The sequence below is a fragment of the Chroicocephalus ridibundus genome, chromosome 1 (assembly GCF_963924245.1).
Source record: "Chroicocephalus ridibundus chromosome 1, bChrRid1.1, whole genome shotgun sequence".
NCBI classification, from domain to species: domain Eukaryota; kingdom Metazoa; phylum Chordata; class Aves; order Charadriiformes; family Laridae; genus Chroicocephalus; species Chroicocephalus ridibundus.
In genome coordinates this window covers 137579248-137594224 of record NC_086284.1, presented here as the reverse complement: position 1 = coordinate 137594224, position 14977 = coordinate 137579248, and the positions used below count along the sequence as shown (strand labels likewise).

Here is a 14977-nt window from a genome sequence, read left to right as displayed (position 1 = left end):
AGACAAGAGTAATATAGCAGCTTTGAAAATGAGCCTAATTTTCAATGTAGGCCTACGTGTCTTGTTAGATGCATGTGTTCAGGCACCAAACATGGAAACTAAAATCTCAGCCTTGGAGTCTGCTCCAAATCCATTCATAGGATCCATACATACATTGCAAAAAGAGTTATTTACTGAGTGTTTTGCTTCATCTGTACTAGTGCAAAAAGGCAATGACAGATAAAGCTTTTCTTCCAGATTGCTTATCAACATTCTCCATAAATAGGGCTCCCATTAAAATGCGAGAGCGGGTAGGTTTGCTCAGGGATCTCAAAGACACCACACTTCCAATGCTTTTAACCACCTGGGTTGTATCCCCACGTTTCCCGTGCACTCATCCTTAAACAAAGGGCAACGCTTGTGCTCTCCTACCAGTGTGGGGTCACAATCCTGACATCAGATCTGCGTAGGTGGGTATCTGTACGTATAGGGAGTCCCACTGAAGTCACAGGCACAGAGGTCCACCTACGCAGATCTGATTGCGGGATCAGGAGTTTGGCTGGAGTCCATAGTAAGGGCTTGTCCACACTTGGGGTTTGGAGGGGCTGGATGCTTTGTTTTGTTTATAAAAACTAGGATAACTCCAACTCAGCAAAAGTTCACAGCAGACTGGCTGTGATGATGTAAAAAGGGATGCACATTCCTGCCTTCCACCTCTGTTTAAAGCACCTTGCCTACAGAAAGCAACCAAGTAGCACAGCTATTGCTGATGAAGCCATTGCTCGATTTTTATTCCGGTGTAGCTCCCCACAGTGAGACAATTCTGGAATCAAAGTATTTTTGTTCCAGAATAATTATGCTGCTAGTAACGTGGGCAATCTATTCCATGGTAACTAAATTACAGCAGGATAGCCATTCTAGAAGAACTAAGATGGGTATACACCCCCATACACATACTCAGTAGACTAGGCCATAGGGAATAAGGGATAGACCCAAATGCTAGCTAAAAAACAGTGGGAGTCTTCCCAATGACTTCAGTGGGCTTTGGCTGAGGCACTGTGTGAAGGAAATTGCTTAATTCCTGTGTATTTTTAAAAAGGATTCTAAAAAAAAAAAAAAAAAATCATATAAAACTGAGCTGCAAGCCTGCAGGCATTCAGACACGTGAGTAATCCCACCAAACCCAGTGGGACCCATGTGCATTTGTAGAACTGTGTTCTTGGTGTGTGAAGACTACATCTATACATCAAGAGCAGACTGAGCAAATTATTAACCCTCAACTTTCTCACTGAGAGGCAGTCCAAGAGAAAGTTTCAAAGCATGTTCAACCACGAAATACACCTTGCATTAATCTACCATCCCCTTTTTAACCTGAGCAATATGAAATTAGTAGTGTGAATTAAGGACATCAAGGTGACAAGCACTGCAATCAATTCCTTATGAAAAAAATTCACTCCATACAATGTTTTCTCTTTCCTGAGGGATTTATTTTGTGGTTGTTTTAAGTTTAAGCATCAGTAATTTTTTGTTTTTAATTTCTTTTTTTTTTAGGATAAAATCTTTCCATCTAAAAATTCTAACCAGATGTGGATTTCAGACTTCCAAATTTGGGAATGTTCAGATCAAGAGCTGTTGTTTTAGTCTTTTAGCCATGATCATCACTGTAAATATAAAAGTTTTCAATTATTTCACCATCAAACCATCAAAATGCTCAACCTATATTTGGCCAAAACTAAATGCAAGTCCAGAAAAATCTCATTAGATATTCACAGGACCCAGGCTGAAAATCCCAAAGCCTTAGATCACACAAATTTTGCACAATTCTGCTAATTTGGTTATGAAAGTTTAGCAAAATTTTTGATGCAAATTTCATGTATGGCAATTATGTGGGTGAGCTAAGGGCAAGTTTCAAAATTGGTATACGTGTCTCCCCTCAATTTGCATCACAAATGCAAGTTTCTAAGAGGGGGAGTATGTTCCTTTCTCTTTCTTCAGCCGGGCTCTGGTAGTTGCTATTCCTGACCTTATGAGGTGTTGCAGAGATGAGCAATCCCTTCCTGAACCGTCAGTTCCATCTGCCCTGTGCATCTCCCAAAACAAAAGAGAAAAATGAGAAAACGTTCCTTGTATTACGGCTCTAGCTTTTTACTAACCATTTAACAAATTTAGTTTAACCTTTTAATAAATCATGTAACCATTTAATAAATCACTATTTAGATACTGTTTAAGTCATTCTTAACCCTTCTGGCTATGGAATTAGATGTTAACCCAGTGCTTCACAATTTGGTAGTACCTTTATGGCAGTGACCAACTTCTCTTCTCCTTCCATGTATCGGTCTTCCCTTTCACTTTTCACTTATCTTTAGGCGTGGATTCATCTCCTTCAGTCCTTCATAGAATTTGCTTCTCCTCTGTGGAAACTGAGTTATCTACATGTTTCAAACATCACAGACAACATCAGTCCATCGTTGCTACTAGCTTGTGCTTATATTCTGTGGAACAAGATGTTTGAAGATTGCTGCATGCTGTACAGGCAGCAGCACAGTTAAAGCCTCCCAGCACTACAAGGCATTACAGCAGCATTTCTCCTTCTTTTAAAAAAAAAAAAAAAAAAAAAAAAAAAAACCAAAACACAAAACACAGGGGATACTGAGGTACAGACAAGGAGCACACAGGGAGCTCAAGGAGTCACCCATAAGAAAATCCAGCTGTCTGCAGAACTGGACAAAAAATCCACTTCAGACTACCTCTTTAGAGAGCATACAGTAGCCTCTAATTTTAGAAAATAACATTACTTAAAAGTAAATGTAACAGGATATATTGCACATAACATTATGATATACATAATATATATATATATTGCACTTAATGTAGCATATAACAATAACATACACAACATACACAACACACATTTTGATGCCAAATTTATGAGCTGGAATTTATGTCAGTGGCAATCAGTAATGGAAACTCCCATTGGTTCTAATCGGAATGGATTAAGTCCTGATGTTAATATTGCAACACTCACAAAAATCCTGGATCTATAGATGGAAAGAAACACAAGTACATAAATTCCTGAGATATGATCCTGAAACTCGTTCTCTCATAAACAATCTCATTGAGAAAATCCAAGCCAGGTGAAAGTTCTGAATCATATCCTTCCAAAATCAGTGGCAAATACCCCAAGATGATCAAAATGCCTGGAGGGATATACTGAACTGAGGCTGGCCTACAGAGGAAAAAAAATGAGCAGTGTCTCACATGATATATGAGAAGAACTCAAGCAGCAAATGGAGTTGCAACACTCTTTCTAAGCACTGTAATCCCACCACCCTGCAAACAGCTCCTGAGTTGAGATCCTGGAAAAGGTAATTTTCTTGGCAACAATAAATTGCTGCTTGTACAAAAGCTAGGTTGGCTGTCAGACCTTGGTGTTCATTAAAGCAGCTTCCAACACTGACCTAAGTCTGCCTTTTAGAATAATCATTTTATGCCAGGACAATTGCAAAGACTGAAGCTCTCTCTGAAGACAGGCGAGTGGATGTACTGGAACAGTCATTGGTCAATTGGTTTGGGGTTTATTGCTGTTTTAGGTTGGGTTTTGTTGGGTTCATTGTTTTTTTTTCCCCCAACTGAGGTACTACATCACTTACATGCTCAAGGCTTGAGTAACAGGGATCATTACAGTGCTACATGAAAGTGTTTGCTTGGTGACCCTGTGCTGCCTTTGTGTGACTGTTCTGAGCCCACCTGGAGGTTCAGGAGTTTCTTTTCAAGTCAGCTCCATCCAAGAGCCAACTGTAAGAGCAAGTTTATTTGTCTCCATCTCCTGCAACGCAATTGGTAGCACTTCTTCAGTGTAAAGATGACTCTTTGCTCTATCTCCTGCATCCTTAATGATAACACAGATTCTATGAGCCAGATGTTGACATCCTTTACACCAGCAAATACAGCTTTCTCCCGATTGACAGCTTGGGTAATGCTAATGGGTTGGCATAAGTGGGAACGGCCCTGCAGTTTAGGTTCAGTGAGCAGTACTGTTCATGATGCTCTGAAAAGAGGGAATGGTAAGGGAGCTATTGCCACATTTATCATTAAGCATGTGCTTAAATGTTGTTGAACAAGTGCCCAAAACACTGGGCTAGAACAAAACAGGTTTCTATTCTTATCTTAGGATGGCAGATACTAAATAAGCTGTTCCCCTTTCACCACTGCTCCTCCCTGCCTCAGTTTCCCTATTAGAAAAAACAGAGAAAATTACACTGATTTGCTTTGTAGAGCCTTTGGAAACAGTGGCTGAAACATGAAACAAAAGCTGGGCCTACTTTGGTGGGTACCAAGGACCCACCAAGACCTGGTTACTGCCCACTATAAGCTTTAAGGCAAGGAGTTTAATCCTTCTCAGAAAGGAACTTAAACGAGCTGGAGGAAGGATCCAAGCACCAATGGACCAGTACCCAGCATGAACCATACACGTTACCGATCTGCAATTGGAGAATACCCAGCTACCTCCTCTCTCCTCCCAGGGTCAGTGCATGTCACAAGATGTGATCTGAGTTGCTCCTCGCACCTCCTCCATAACTTTGAAAGAAAAGGGCTGCACATACACTACAGACACGTGCAGACCTACCAATGTCCATCAGGTTTGACTAACATAGCTAGGCCAGCAAAAGTACATACTGTGGACCCAACCATACCAGTAAAACTGCACTCATGCTGGAAGAATTTGTTTCGCTAGTGGACAGTGGTGATTTTTACATCACTGACACTGTGCTACATGGCCACAATTATCCTCAGACCGTTCTGTCAATATGCTCTGTGTGCTATTCTTGTCCGTGTAAAGCACTGATATAGCTTCAAAAAGATCTCTCTTCCTTTCTCTGGCCTGTACTCCCACACTTTCAGGAAGCTCTTTGAGCCTCTCAACCTCTCATTTTCTGATCTGCTATTCCTATACACACACAGAGTCCTCAGCAACTCTGCTTCAAACCACAGGTGGCCAAAAATCCACCACAACCACAGGACCGTGGGAGTCAGGAGGGGTACACAAAAAACACGCAGCATCGCTACTTGAGATGTAAGTGGTGAGCAAGCCCCAGTTCCAAGAAGTGCAGAGTGAGGTGCATTTGTACTCACCACAAAGTGGCTACAAGTGCAAGCAAAATTCCTGAGGGGTCCCCCAGGGAAAGAAAACTCTTCCAGGAACCTATCCCTCTGCCCTTTCTCAAGGCATTTAAGAACCTGCAGTTCTTCACAGGGATAACCCGCAGGCAAGGGAAGATGCTCAAAGGGAGCTCCCTCCCCCAGCATTTCAACCACCTTTACGTAAAGCTTCTGAGTGAAGCTCAAATTGGCACCTAACTTCCAAAGCAAACCTCATCTCACCAGTAAAACATGCAGGAACAATCTTTGGGAGTAAGGGGAGAAGAAAGAAAGAAGTGACCTGTGAAGAGCTGGAGACTATTATTTACAGGATTGAAAACATCCTCCCACACATATACACACACCTTTCCTTGTCTGCTCTATTGGTCCCAAGTAAAAATTGCACAATAACATTGCTTGAGCTGATCTAATTCAAGGATGGATCCAACAAAAACGACTCTCAGAAACTTAAGCAAGCCCAGCATGGGCAGCTCCAAAGTCCTCTGTCCAGCTGCTCAAATAACCTAAGAGGGATGTAGATTCTGAGCAAACAGCTACTGCAGCTTGGAAAGTGCCTGTTCACAAACAAGGTGGCAAACATTGACCATTTCAGCCTAGAAAAAGAAAAGGAAGGGAGTAATACCCAGGAGTTGACTGTGAGGTCAGAGCCACTGTCCTGTAACAGAGCTGAGAGTCCACACTACCAGTGACGCAGCAGCACCAGCAGGACTTATTTCAGAGAAGCAGGGAGGGTGATGCGCAGCTATCCAGGACTAGTGCAGAAGCTACATTTCTAAAGCAAGGATTTCCATTCTTACATAATTTGTTTCCACTCAAAAGAAAAATATAAAAACCTCATTTTCAGATATTTAGGAGTTCTCCTTGGTAATTACAATGTTCCAAGAGTTAATGGCTATCTATTCATAAGGAAGTGTTTTAGCTAAGGCTTCCTTCCTTTTTTAAATTAAACAAAACAAAAACATTCAGCATCGAACCTCTTCACTGGCTGATGTCCACTCAGTCCATGCTGAAAAGGTCTATAGTACTACTAGCGTACCTTGGTATCTAGGTACCTATGTATGGTGCAAAGCGTTTGGCAAGACGTGGCAGAAGAGAGAGGAAATCACATCTCTGAGATGGGACAAGAGACAAAACCACGACAGACAAGAACTTTAAAAAAATCCTAAAGGGATTTAACAACAAATGGAGATTTCTTCCAATCACAGTACACACAAGGAAATGATAATAAAATAATAGCCAGATGAATGGAAGACAGGTGGACAGCAGTCAACCAAACTAATGAAGTAGCTCCTGCACCAGTTCCATACTTGTTAGAGGTGCCCTGAATGTTTTACGTTTTGCAGGGGGTGGGGAGAATACAAACCCTTCCTCAGTATCTGAGTTCCAACTTGCAGGCAATGCAGAGGCTTGGGAGGAAAAGATGCCTCCATCTGATACACTGAGACAGGGCACTGGAAAGCAGTCTTGTATCACAGCCAGTGAGTGTCCCTGCCTCCTTTCTCTCCCATCAATAGCGCACACACATCAGAGAGATGACTCATCTGGGCAAGGTCAGCCTTAAAATCTGTTGAGCCTCAAGTTGCAAAGTCTTGAGCTGGTGCAGGGGAGGAGACAGGCAATCAGACAGCAAGTCACCTCTTGCAGCTGCAGGAAAGCAACAGCATCGGTGCTACCCACTGTTTGGGAGCAAGAATGGTCAGTGAGTTGCTCTCCTCCCCAACCAGGCTGCCTGTCAGACAGAGACATCACACAGGCTCAAGAGATACAGCATCTACACAGTTTCAGGCAGTCGCTAGTGTTACTTGAGACTGGATGTGGGATATGGCCAGGTAGCTGGGTGGGGTGAGTCGACAGCAAAAAAATCTGGAGGGTTTGTCATCTGCCTGCCGTAAAGTGTGATGGGTAAGATGTAAAACACTGGTTAAAGAGATACAATGGACTCAGCTCATGGCTTCTTACCAGCCCCTCTGGCCTATTTTGTTGCTGTTGGTGCCACCACCTGCCAATCAGAAATTATCATTATTAGAAAACAGGTTGTCTGTATTCTGAGGGAAAGGTGGCGTTTCAGTCAACTTCCTCAAGCTGAGTCAGGAAAAAACAAATGCAGAATGGAGTTCTGAAATGCTGAATCATTCCACTTTGTATGAGAATACCTCAAAATAAAAAATAAGAGTAAGAAAATAAGAGACAAAGTGACCTTGCTGTTAACAAAACCCTAGGAATCTGACCAGACTTCTAAAGGTTTGTTGGTGGTGTTTTTTTTAAAACCAAAGACTTTTTTCCTCCCATGTTTGAACTTTCAGAAAATCAATTAAAAGTAGCGATGTTACCTGTGTGACAAAATCCATTTCTTAACTAGCTTTCATTATGGCCAGTGCCACTGACTAATAATCAGTTTTCCTTTATCAGTTATCTCTTTCTCAGTTATAACACATCCTCTTGAACTCAGCGGAGCATAGAGATCAGGTCCAATAAAACATGATTGCCTTATAATCTCTGGTAAATACTTGGGTCTTGAAGAGTGACTTCTTTCCTCCTTTAACTGCAAAAGTTTATTTAGTTTTGCAAGTAACTTTAGAGCAGGGAGGAGAATTTCTCAAGTCTTTACCACAACGATCATTTACACTGCTATCAGCCGGAAGGAACCATTTCACTAAAATCTACCCAAATCACCAATGTTGGGGTAATACCAAACTGATAGCTCAGCAGTTCTACCCTGTGCAGATTTTGATATTAATTCTCATTACATTTTAAGTTCATTATCCTAGCCATGGTTCAGGCCTCCTTTTATGCATTAACCAACACAGGGGTATCTTTAGGAGTTCTTCAGACAGAGTTCAAAACAGAAGGGTTTGTTTTTTGTTTTTTTTTTTTACAAAAAAAAAAAAAAGCAAGCTAGCCAAAAAAATATCCCAGTACTGTTAAACTCTGGGTCCTACTGCTGGTAATCCTACAATATTAGTCATCCCAGCAAGGGGTTATGGCAAGATCATTATTAATTATTTGTATTACAGAAGCACAAGCAGCTTCCACACGTGATCTGACTCCCTTTTGCTAGGTGTTAACACTTTATGGAGGGACAATCACATTACATGACTTCAAGGTCACAGAGAATGCAGTGGCAGAGCAGGGGGTGAACTAAAACCTCCTAGATCTCCATATAGTACCTTTAACCCAAGCCTATCCTCCCTGTCCAGGATAATGAGTATATGCAGCAAGATGGTATATTTTTATAACCATTTTGCAAGGCCAGCATAGAAGATATAGAAGAAAAATAAAACAAGATCTATGACATGGCCTAGTTTTCTATAGAAAGGATGCCATGCCTTTCACGCCAAATCCAATACAGGGCATATATACCGAGTTCCCAGGAAAGCTGTGGTGAACATGGCTCATAAAGAGACAGCATTTATGGACTGAACATACCATTTCCGTGTTTGCATGTTTCGAGGACACAATTTTAATAGATAATTGAAACTCTGAAATGACCTCTAGATTACGCACGTGGGACGAACTTCCTCCCCTGACCCAGAGAGGCTTCACACTTTGCTGCATGGTTAAACAGGTCCAGACTGTCTGTCAGCACCAGCGGTACAGAACAGCATAAATTTGCAATCAAAGTGGGGGGGTTGGCATTCAGTGTTCTCAGTCTGTCTCAGAAGACTCAACACATGCAAGTGCCTCCATTTATTAAAGCAGCGTTCTCCTACAATTAAACCTAAACGGCACAGCCAAGGTGTATTCAGAAATGCAAAGCCAGTCATAGCACGGTTGGAAGTCTGCAGATGACAGCAGCGGGGCTTCACACTGATACCAGAAGGTGCATTCACACCTCCAGGTGACAGCTCTACCCTTCAGACCAGAAGACCAACTCATGCTGCTTCAGATGCTTGGTGTCTGCTGGCATAAGAAAAGGAGAGATGGCTTCTCAGCACAAGAACCACCGTGTTTTCCTGAACCAGTGGCCACTTTTCCTGTAGCTACTCTATCTAGCCTAGAGGGACAGTGCTTGTCAGACAGGCTTTGGTTCTGATGTCAGGTAACACAGAGCTCTCCAAAGCTTTATTCTGAGTATCATCAACGCTTTAATCCCACATCAACTGGCACCGCCACTGAAAAAACGTGCCCTGCCCTCCTCACGTTCCCAGCTGCTCATTCCCACCTCCACACTGTGCTCTGCCTTGCGCTAGCACAAGGTGTCCATTTTAATCCAGATCTGCTGCCCTATCAAGCACACGTCCGCCCAAGGATTTGTGCCAGCCCAAGGGAGGAGGAAAGGGAAGGGTGGGATAAGATCTTTCAGGGTGCTACCACCTTATCTTGAAATTAAGAATCTCATCAAACTATTTCTTAAGCAAAATAACAATGATGCACTTTTGTAGTGCCTTAAAGAATGGTTAAAAATCTGCAGAGAAGTAACCAGCTTCACATCAGCCCAAAGTTGGATACGAGCAAATACGCCTTCAGAGAGACACTGCCAGAGGCAGGGAAGGATGTTACGACAGTATCATACAACCACACCATTCAGGAACAAGCAGGCCCAACCTAGGATGAAGACCCAGGACCCCTGCTCAAGTCACAGTTTTCACTTGCCTCACCATATCTTGAGCAGGACTCTCCTTCATGTCATGCTTAAAGAGCCTCACCCCAAATGATGCCAAATCCCACTATACTTAAAAAAAAAAAAAAAAAAAAAAAAAAAGATTATAGCATAGCTTGAAAACATAGTCCACGATCTCCTACGCACACTTTACACCCACAAATAGTTAGGGCAGAATTTGGGAATACCCTTACCCTGTGAAAAGGGCAATGACAGAGCATAGAAGTCAGAGGCAAAACATGGGGAGGCTAGACAGTAGTTAGCCACGGGAGAAACAAACATCTCTGCACAAATGACTTGTGCCTGGAAAAATGCTCTGTGTTCAGGGCTTCTTAACGAGCCCACAGCCAGAATAATTAACAATGGACGGCAGCAAGACTTGAGAGCAAGAAATGGAGGGAAGGAAGTTAACGACCTGGCCACGCGAGCAGCCTGCTACTTCTGCACACTGGGATCTGTGCACTGCCTTTTCATTTTAGGCAGACGCTATGCAAGCCAGCAGCAATGGGAAATCAGACAGGCTAAGATTATCCTTTCATCTGACACACTGTTAAGAAATCAAAGTTAAAGGACTTTCCATTAATGGTCTAAATCACTCCAAGTTTACCACTGTACTGCCATATATATTATCAAACCCTCGTCTTTTTTTCCACTGGAAGGACAAGATCAGATAGCATACTGCTGCTTTCTAAAACCAGGCATATCATTTAGCTCCTATTTCAAGTGACTTGAAGAACAAACGGACTTTGCAATCTCCAAGGGTTGTGTTTTCCCAGTAGCCTTGTCACCACCACTTTTAAGGACTGTGGTTTCAAACGTTTGAAAGGTGAGGTAAAACTTGAGGTACAAACCTGAAGGAAAACCCAGCATGGCAACTGCATGAACGAATAGGCTATCCATTTGGAAACGTGAGAAAGGGGCAGTCTGAGAACTGCAAAAGGCAGGCATGAGAAAAATTAGCCCTGCTTCAGCCAGCCTAAAACGAGGGCTGCATTCAAGAGTGCATCGTTCACTGTTCATTTGTCCATGGATGGCATTCCAGCACCCACTCCTGCAGCACCATGAACCATACTGATACACAAAGCTGGAGCAGGAAATTCAGGAGTTAAGCAGTTGAGTGCGAACAGCTAGGATATCACTAAGAAAGAAATTAAAGATAATCTACAAAACCTGGGCAAATAATAGAGTCCTTGGTCACAGGATCATGTTACTGCTGTGCTTGCACACTGCGCTAGGAAAGTGCATGTCCAGACTCTGCATGTGGTACATGGACATACTTTTATATGGAATGATGAAATTAACTTGTTTGTGTTTAACACTGGGAAAACAGAATTCCTTCAGCTATCAGCATCTTTTGGGAACTTTTGCTTCTGTTTTACTGTGTTGGTGGCGGATATAATGTCTTCAGACATTCAGGGTCTATAGCCAGCACTTGGGAACTCCCAGAGGGACCGTCCAAGCTGGTGTGGGGGGACAGGACCTCAGGAGACAGTTAAAGGTGAGCAGGTTGTGCAGCATGGACATTGCAACTAAGTGCAGCCTAGACAAACCACTATATACCACATGAGAGCAAGCTGCTATGGCATCTGCCTGCTGTAGTACATCACTCTAGATCTGGGGCTTGGTAAAGGACTCACAATCATTTGCAGGGGTTTTGTTTGTTTGGTTTTTTTTCCTTTTAGTCCGCTTACCTTTTGAGTTCTAATTGCCCACTAACTGCATTATCGCAGGACAAGCGTCATTTGAGAAATAGCTCAGCTTGCACCAAAGGAAAATATTTGGTGTACACTGGGTTGCACGAGAAGGTCCTGTCTGCCGGTTTACTCATTTCTTAATCATTATGTGTAGAAAAATAAAGTTCAGGCACTCAGTAAACAACACTTCCTCCTCAATTTTCTCAGTTATTAGGAGCTTGAAAGGAAGAGTCAGGGATTGAAAGGCAAAGAGATTGAACTATCAAATCAAGGTAGTCAGTCCAAAGCAAGTTTCAGGTGTGCTGATGGAATAAGTTAATGGAAGGACTGGAATTGTCCCTGTATTGTATAACACCTGTTCATTAGCCACACAGTCATGTGGTTATGTGTTTGTGCCATCCAAACAAACGCATCCTCGTCCTGCAAGGAACTGTGCTCTCTTGCCTCTTATCAGCCATCAGAAGAGGTGCGGCTGACACAGCACGTAGTCTTTGAATTATCTACGAATCTAATTATTTTTTCCACCCTCTGACAGCCAGATCTTTGGAAAAACCTAGAGAAATAAAATAGGTCAGGGCACTTTATGCCAATAAATGGCATCACAGCCCAAGAGGAGAGTCAAGGACAGGAAAATCCCCAAGAATTTTCCCGAACAAAATTCACTGGGAGGTCCTTCATAACCTGAAGAACATTTGTCTCATGAATTTCAGAAGGTCAGGTTACCTCTGCTGACGAAAAATCACAGAGCAGAAGGTCTGATTCTATGATCCACATGAGAGGTTTTCTCAACTATTATTTTTCCACTTGTCAGAGGCATCTGTAGGGAGTCCAGCACCAAAGTATGAAAGGCCTAAATGAAAACGGAAAAACACAGTAGTTCTGGTCAGCCCAAAGGTCTGTTTAAGTTCCACATCTCCAGCAACACCCAGCAGGAAATGCTCAGGGAAAGAGCACAAGCAATAAACTCTCCCTTGCACACTCCTCCAGCAACCCTCTGGTTAGGGGCTTTCTGAGCCAAGGACCGCAGCTGTATCTTTGCAATTAATGGTCCCAAACAGATCCATCTACTACGAAACATCTTTTGAAATCAATTGCCTGTTGGGCCCTACATTACAACTTCTGGCAGTAAGTTTGGTAACCTCACTGTATGTTGTGTGAAAACATACTTCCCCCTATTTATAGCTGCCGGATGCTTCCATCTGATCTTCCCTGTTCCCATACAATGAGAAATAACCCTTCCCGATTCAGCTTCTCCCTGCCTCTGCCTCTCATGACCTTCTAAAGCAATTTTTTATGATTTCCACCAGAGTCTGCAATGGGCCCAGCTCCTTACAGTTGCTGCCACGGAAAACTCCTCCCCCTCATTTCTTAATTCCTTCACTCTCAATCCCACCCTATTTCCCTGGCTCCTGTTTTACTTCTTCCATTAACCTCCAGTCCCATAGCTTAGAGTAGGTGTATAGAAATATAGATACCAGATCTCTGTTTGGTTCAAACAGCTCCCTATCTACATAGGCATGAAGAGCCAACACACGTCAAAGCTCACATCTTGCAGCAGTGACAAGTATCTTTAAATTTCCGTGTGTCTGGATGTGAAGGTAAATGGGCTGAGAGCAGCATACTCTGGGAGCCCTACTGGAAATCAAGACAGAAACTCCAACACTAAAGTGCAGGACTGCTCACCTGGACTTTTACCACCACCACCACCGTGTGTCTAGAAAATCCTGCAGGTGACCAGTTTGTCAGAGCTTTCAAGATTATAAGAAAATGTTTTCTCAGAAAACCCACAGGGACAAATTCTGAACAAATAATGTCTGTTTTTCAAGTATAAGTGATTATTTCATTTCCAGAAGCGTAGATACCAACCAAGCAATTCGTGTTTGCAAGCAAGTAGTTTGAGTAGTGGGCAAGTAAAGTCTTCCTGACCAGTCAAGACTGTTCAGGCTGGCTCTGTTTCTCAGGTGTTACATGGAAAGCAAGCCAAAAATGGAACTTCCTCCGTCCCCAAAAGTTATCATTCCAACCACCTCTACTAATTCTACTAATTAATTCCTTTAATTCATTTTGGGTTTCGTTCGTTTGGTTTTTTTCACTTTAGAAGATGAAATTTTAACCATGCATGTGTTCACTGTAATGCTTACATTTAAACATGCTCTAAAACCAAGCCCCACTCCAGGCCAGCTGCTCCGTGTCCTTTGGACACAAATCATCCAAGGAGCAATCTCGATGTCTTCAATCCACAGCTTTCACACTTTCTTCACCACTGCACCAACCATCTGCTGACAATCTGGGTCTACCTCTGTTTATTATTTAATTGAGGTTAAGAAAGTGACAGAGCTTCAGTTGTTGTTTGGGGGAGGGTTTTTTCCTCTTTTGCAACAAAAAGGAGGCCAATACAGCTGAATGAGTATTTTGAATATGTCAGCGGGAAATGGATGGGAAAGGGACACGGAATTAGGAAACTCCAGCCTAGACTGAAGGCAACTAGCCCTCTCTTTCATCAATATTTAAGTTCACCTTATAACTGGACGAGCTGAAGGGATAGTAACATAACTCTTCACCTCCTAGGGATACGCAGGACCACCGTGAGGTTCTCACCCCAGCAAGCAGGAAAAGCAAGCATGTGTGATGGGACAGGCCAACCTAAGCACAGTATCATCTGCCAAGCAAATAGTGAAGGGGAGTCCCAGGCAGGGGAAGGGAAAGGGCCCAAGGAGACCGTGTTGGAAAAGCACAGCATTATTTTGCTGCAGCTATAGCTACCGAGAGACTACATGAAGACACTACGCTCCCCATCTGTGAAGCAGGGCGATCCTAGTTCCCCGCCTCACAGGGAACTGGCTGTGACAGCAAACATATTAAAACATTGAGCTAATGGAAACTTTTGAGTATCTTAGAAAGCATACAGACACCTCTACTACCGGACGCAAGTTAAAAATCTGTTTTTTCAGAGTCTTTTCCTTCCAAGAGCACTAATGCTATAAGAATTTTGGTTTCATTTGGAACCAGGAGGCTTGTTCGCTTGTTCTACATCTACGATGGCTTCCCCTCTTCTTTGCAAAGCCAAAGCTTCAAGCTAAACTGGACAAATACCCCTCATGTCATCTGATTTTCCATTGTTTCAGCTCTCTGTGGATAGAGAAGATGGGTCTCACCACTAGAGCATCAAATGAGAACTTAGTATAGAGGAAAACATGCAGAAGACAGAAAGAGGTTCTGACTAGCACTGTATTCAAGATCCACCAAGGCATTATGTCTAAACATGTATAATTTTTCTAAGCCACTTCTTTAAAATTTCAATTTTAAGGTTTTTTTTTTTATTTTAAAAAAACCCTAAAAAATGTGAAACTAAAGTGTATTGAGATCCACTCATAACTATAAAAGGAGAAAACAATTTCAAAGGTAAATCCCAAGTACAAAACTTTGTGCCAAAGCATGAAAGTTCTACCATCCGAACAACCCACTACTATACACCTAGAGCCCAAGCCTGCCAAAGAGTCAAGCCAGCTTTTGGCAACAGATACAGAGAGAATATTTTCTTCTT

At 42.5% G+C, this 14977-nt stretch overlaps 1 protein-coding gene across 4 annotated transcripts in view; it reads right to left on the bottom strand.

Moving 5' to 3' along the window:
* ETV6 (ETS variant transcription factor 6) overlaps positions 1-14977 on the bottom strand; it is a 143118-nt gene that overhangs the window by 116164 nt on the left and 11977 nt on the right. Inside the window, exon 2 of one of the 4 annotated variants that reach the window (XM_063355398.1) lies at positions 12157-12283. The exons of the other annotated variants lie outside the window; for them this stretch is intronic. Coding sequence (XP_063211468.1) covers positions 12157-12207 — 51 coding nt within the window. The 5' untranslated portion in view covers positions 12208-12283. The remainder of the gene's footprint in view (positions 1-12156; positions 12284-14977) is intronic. 4 annotated transcript variants of the gene reach the window in all.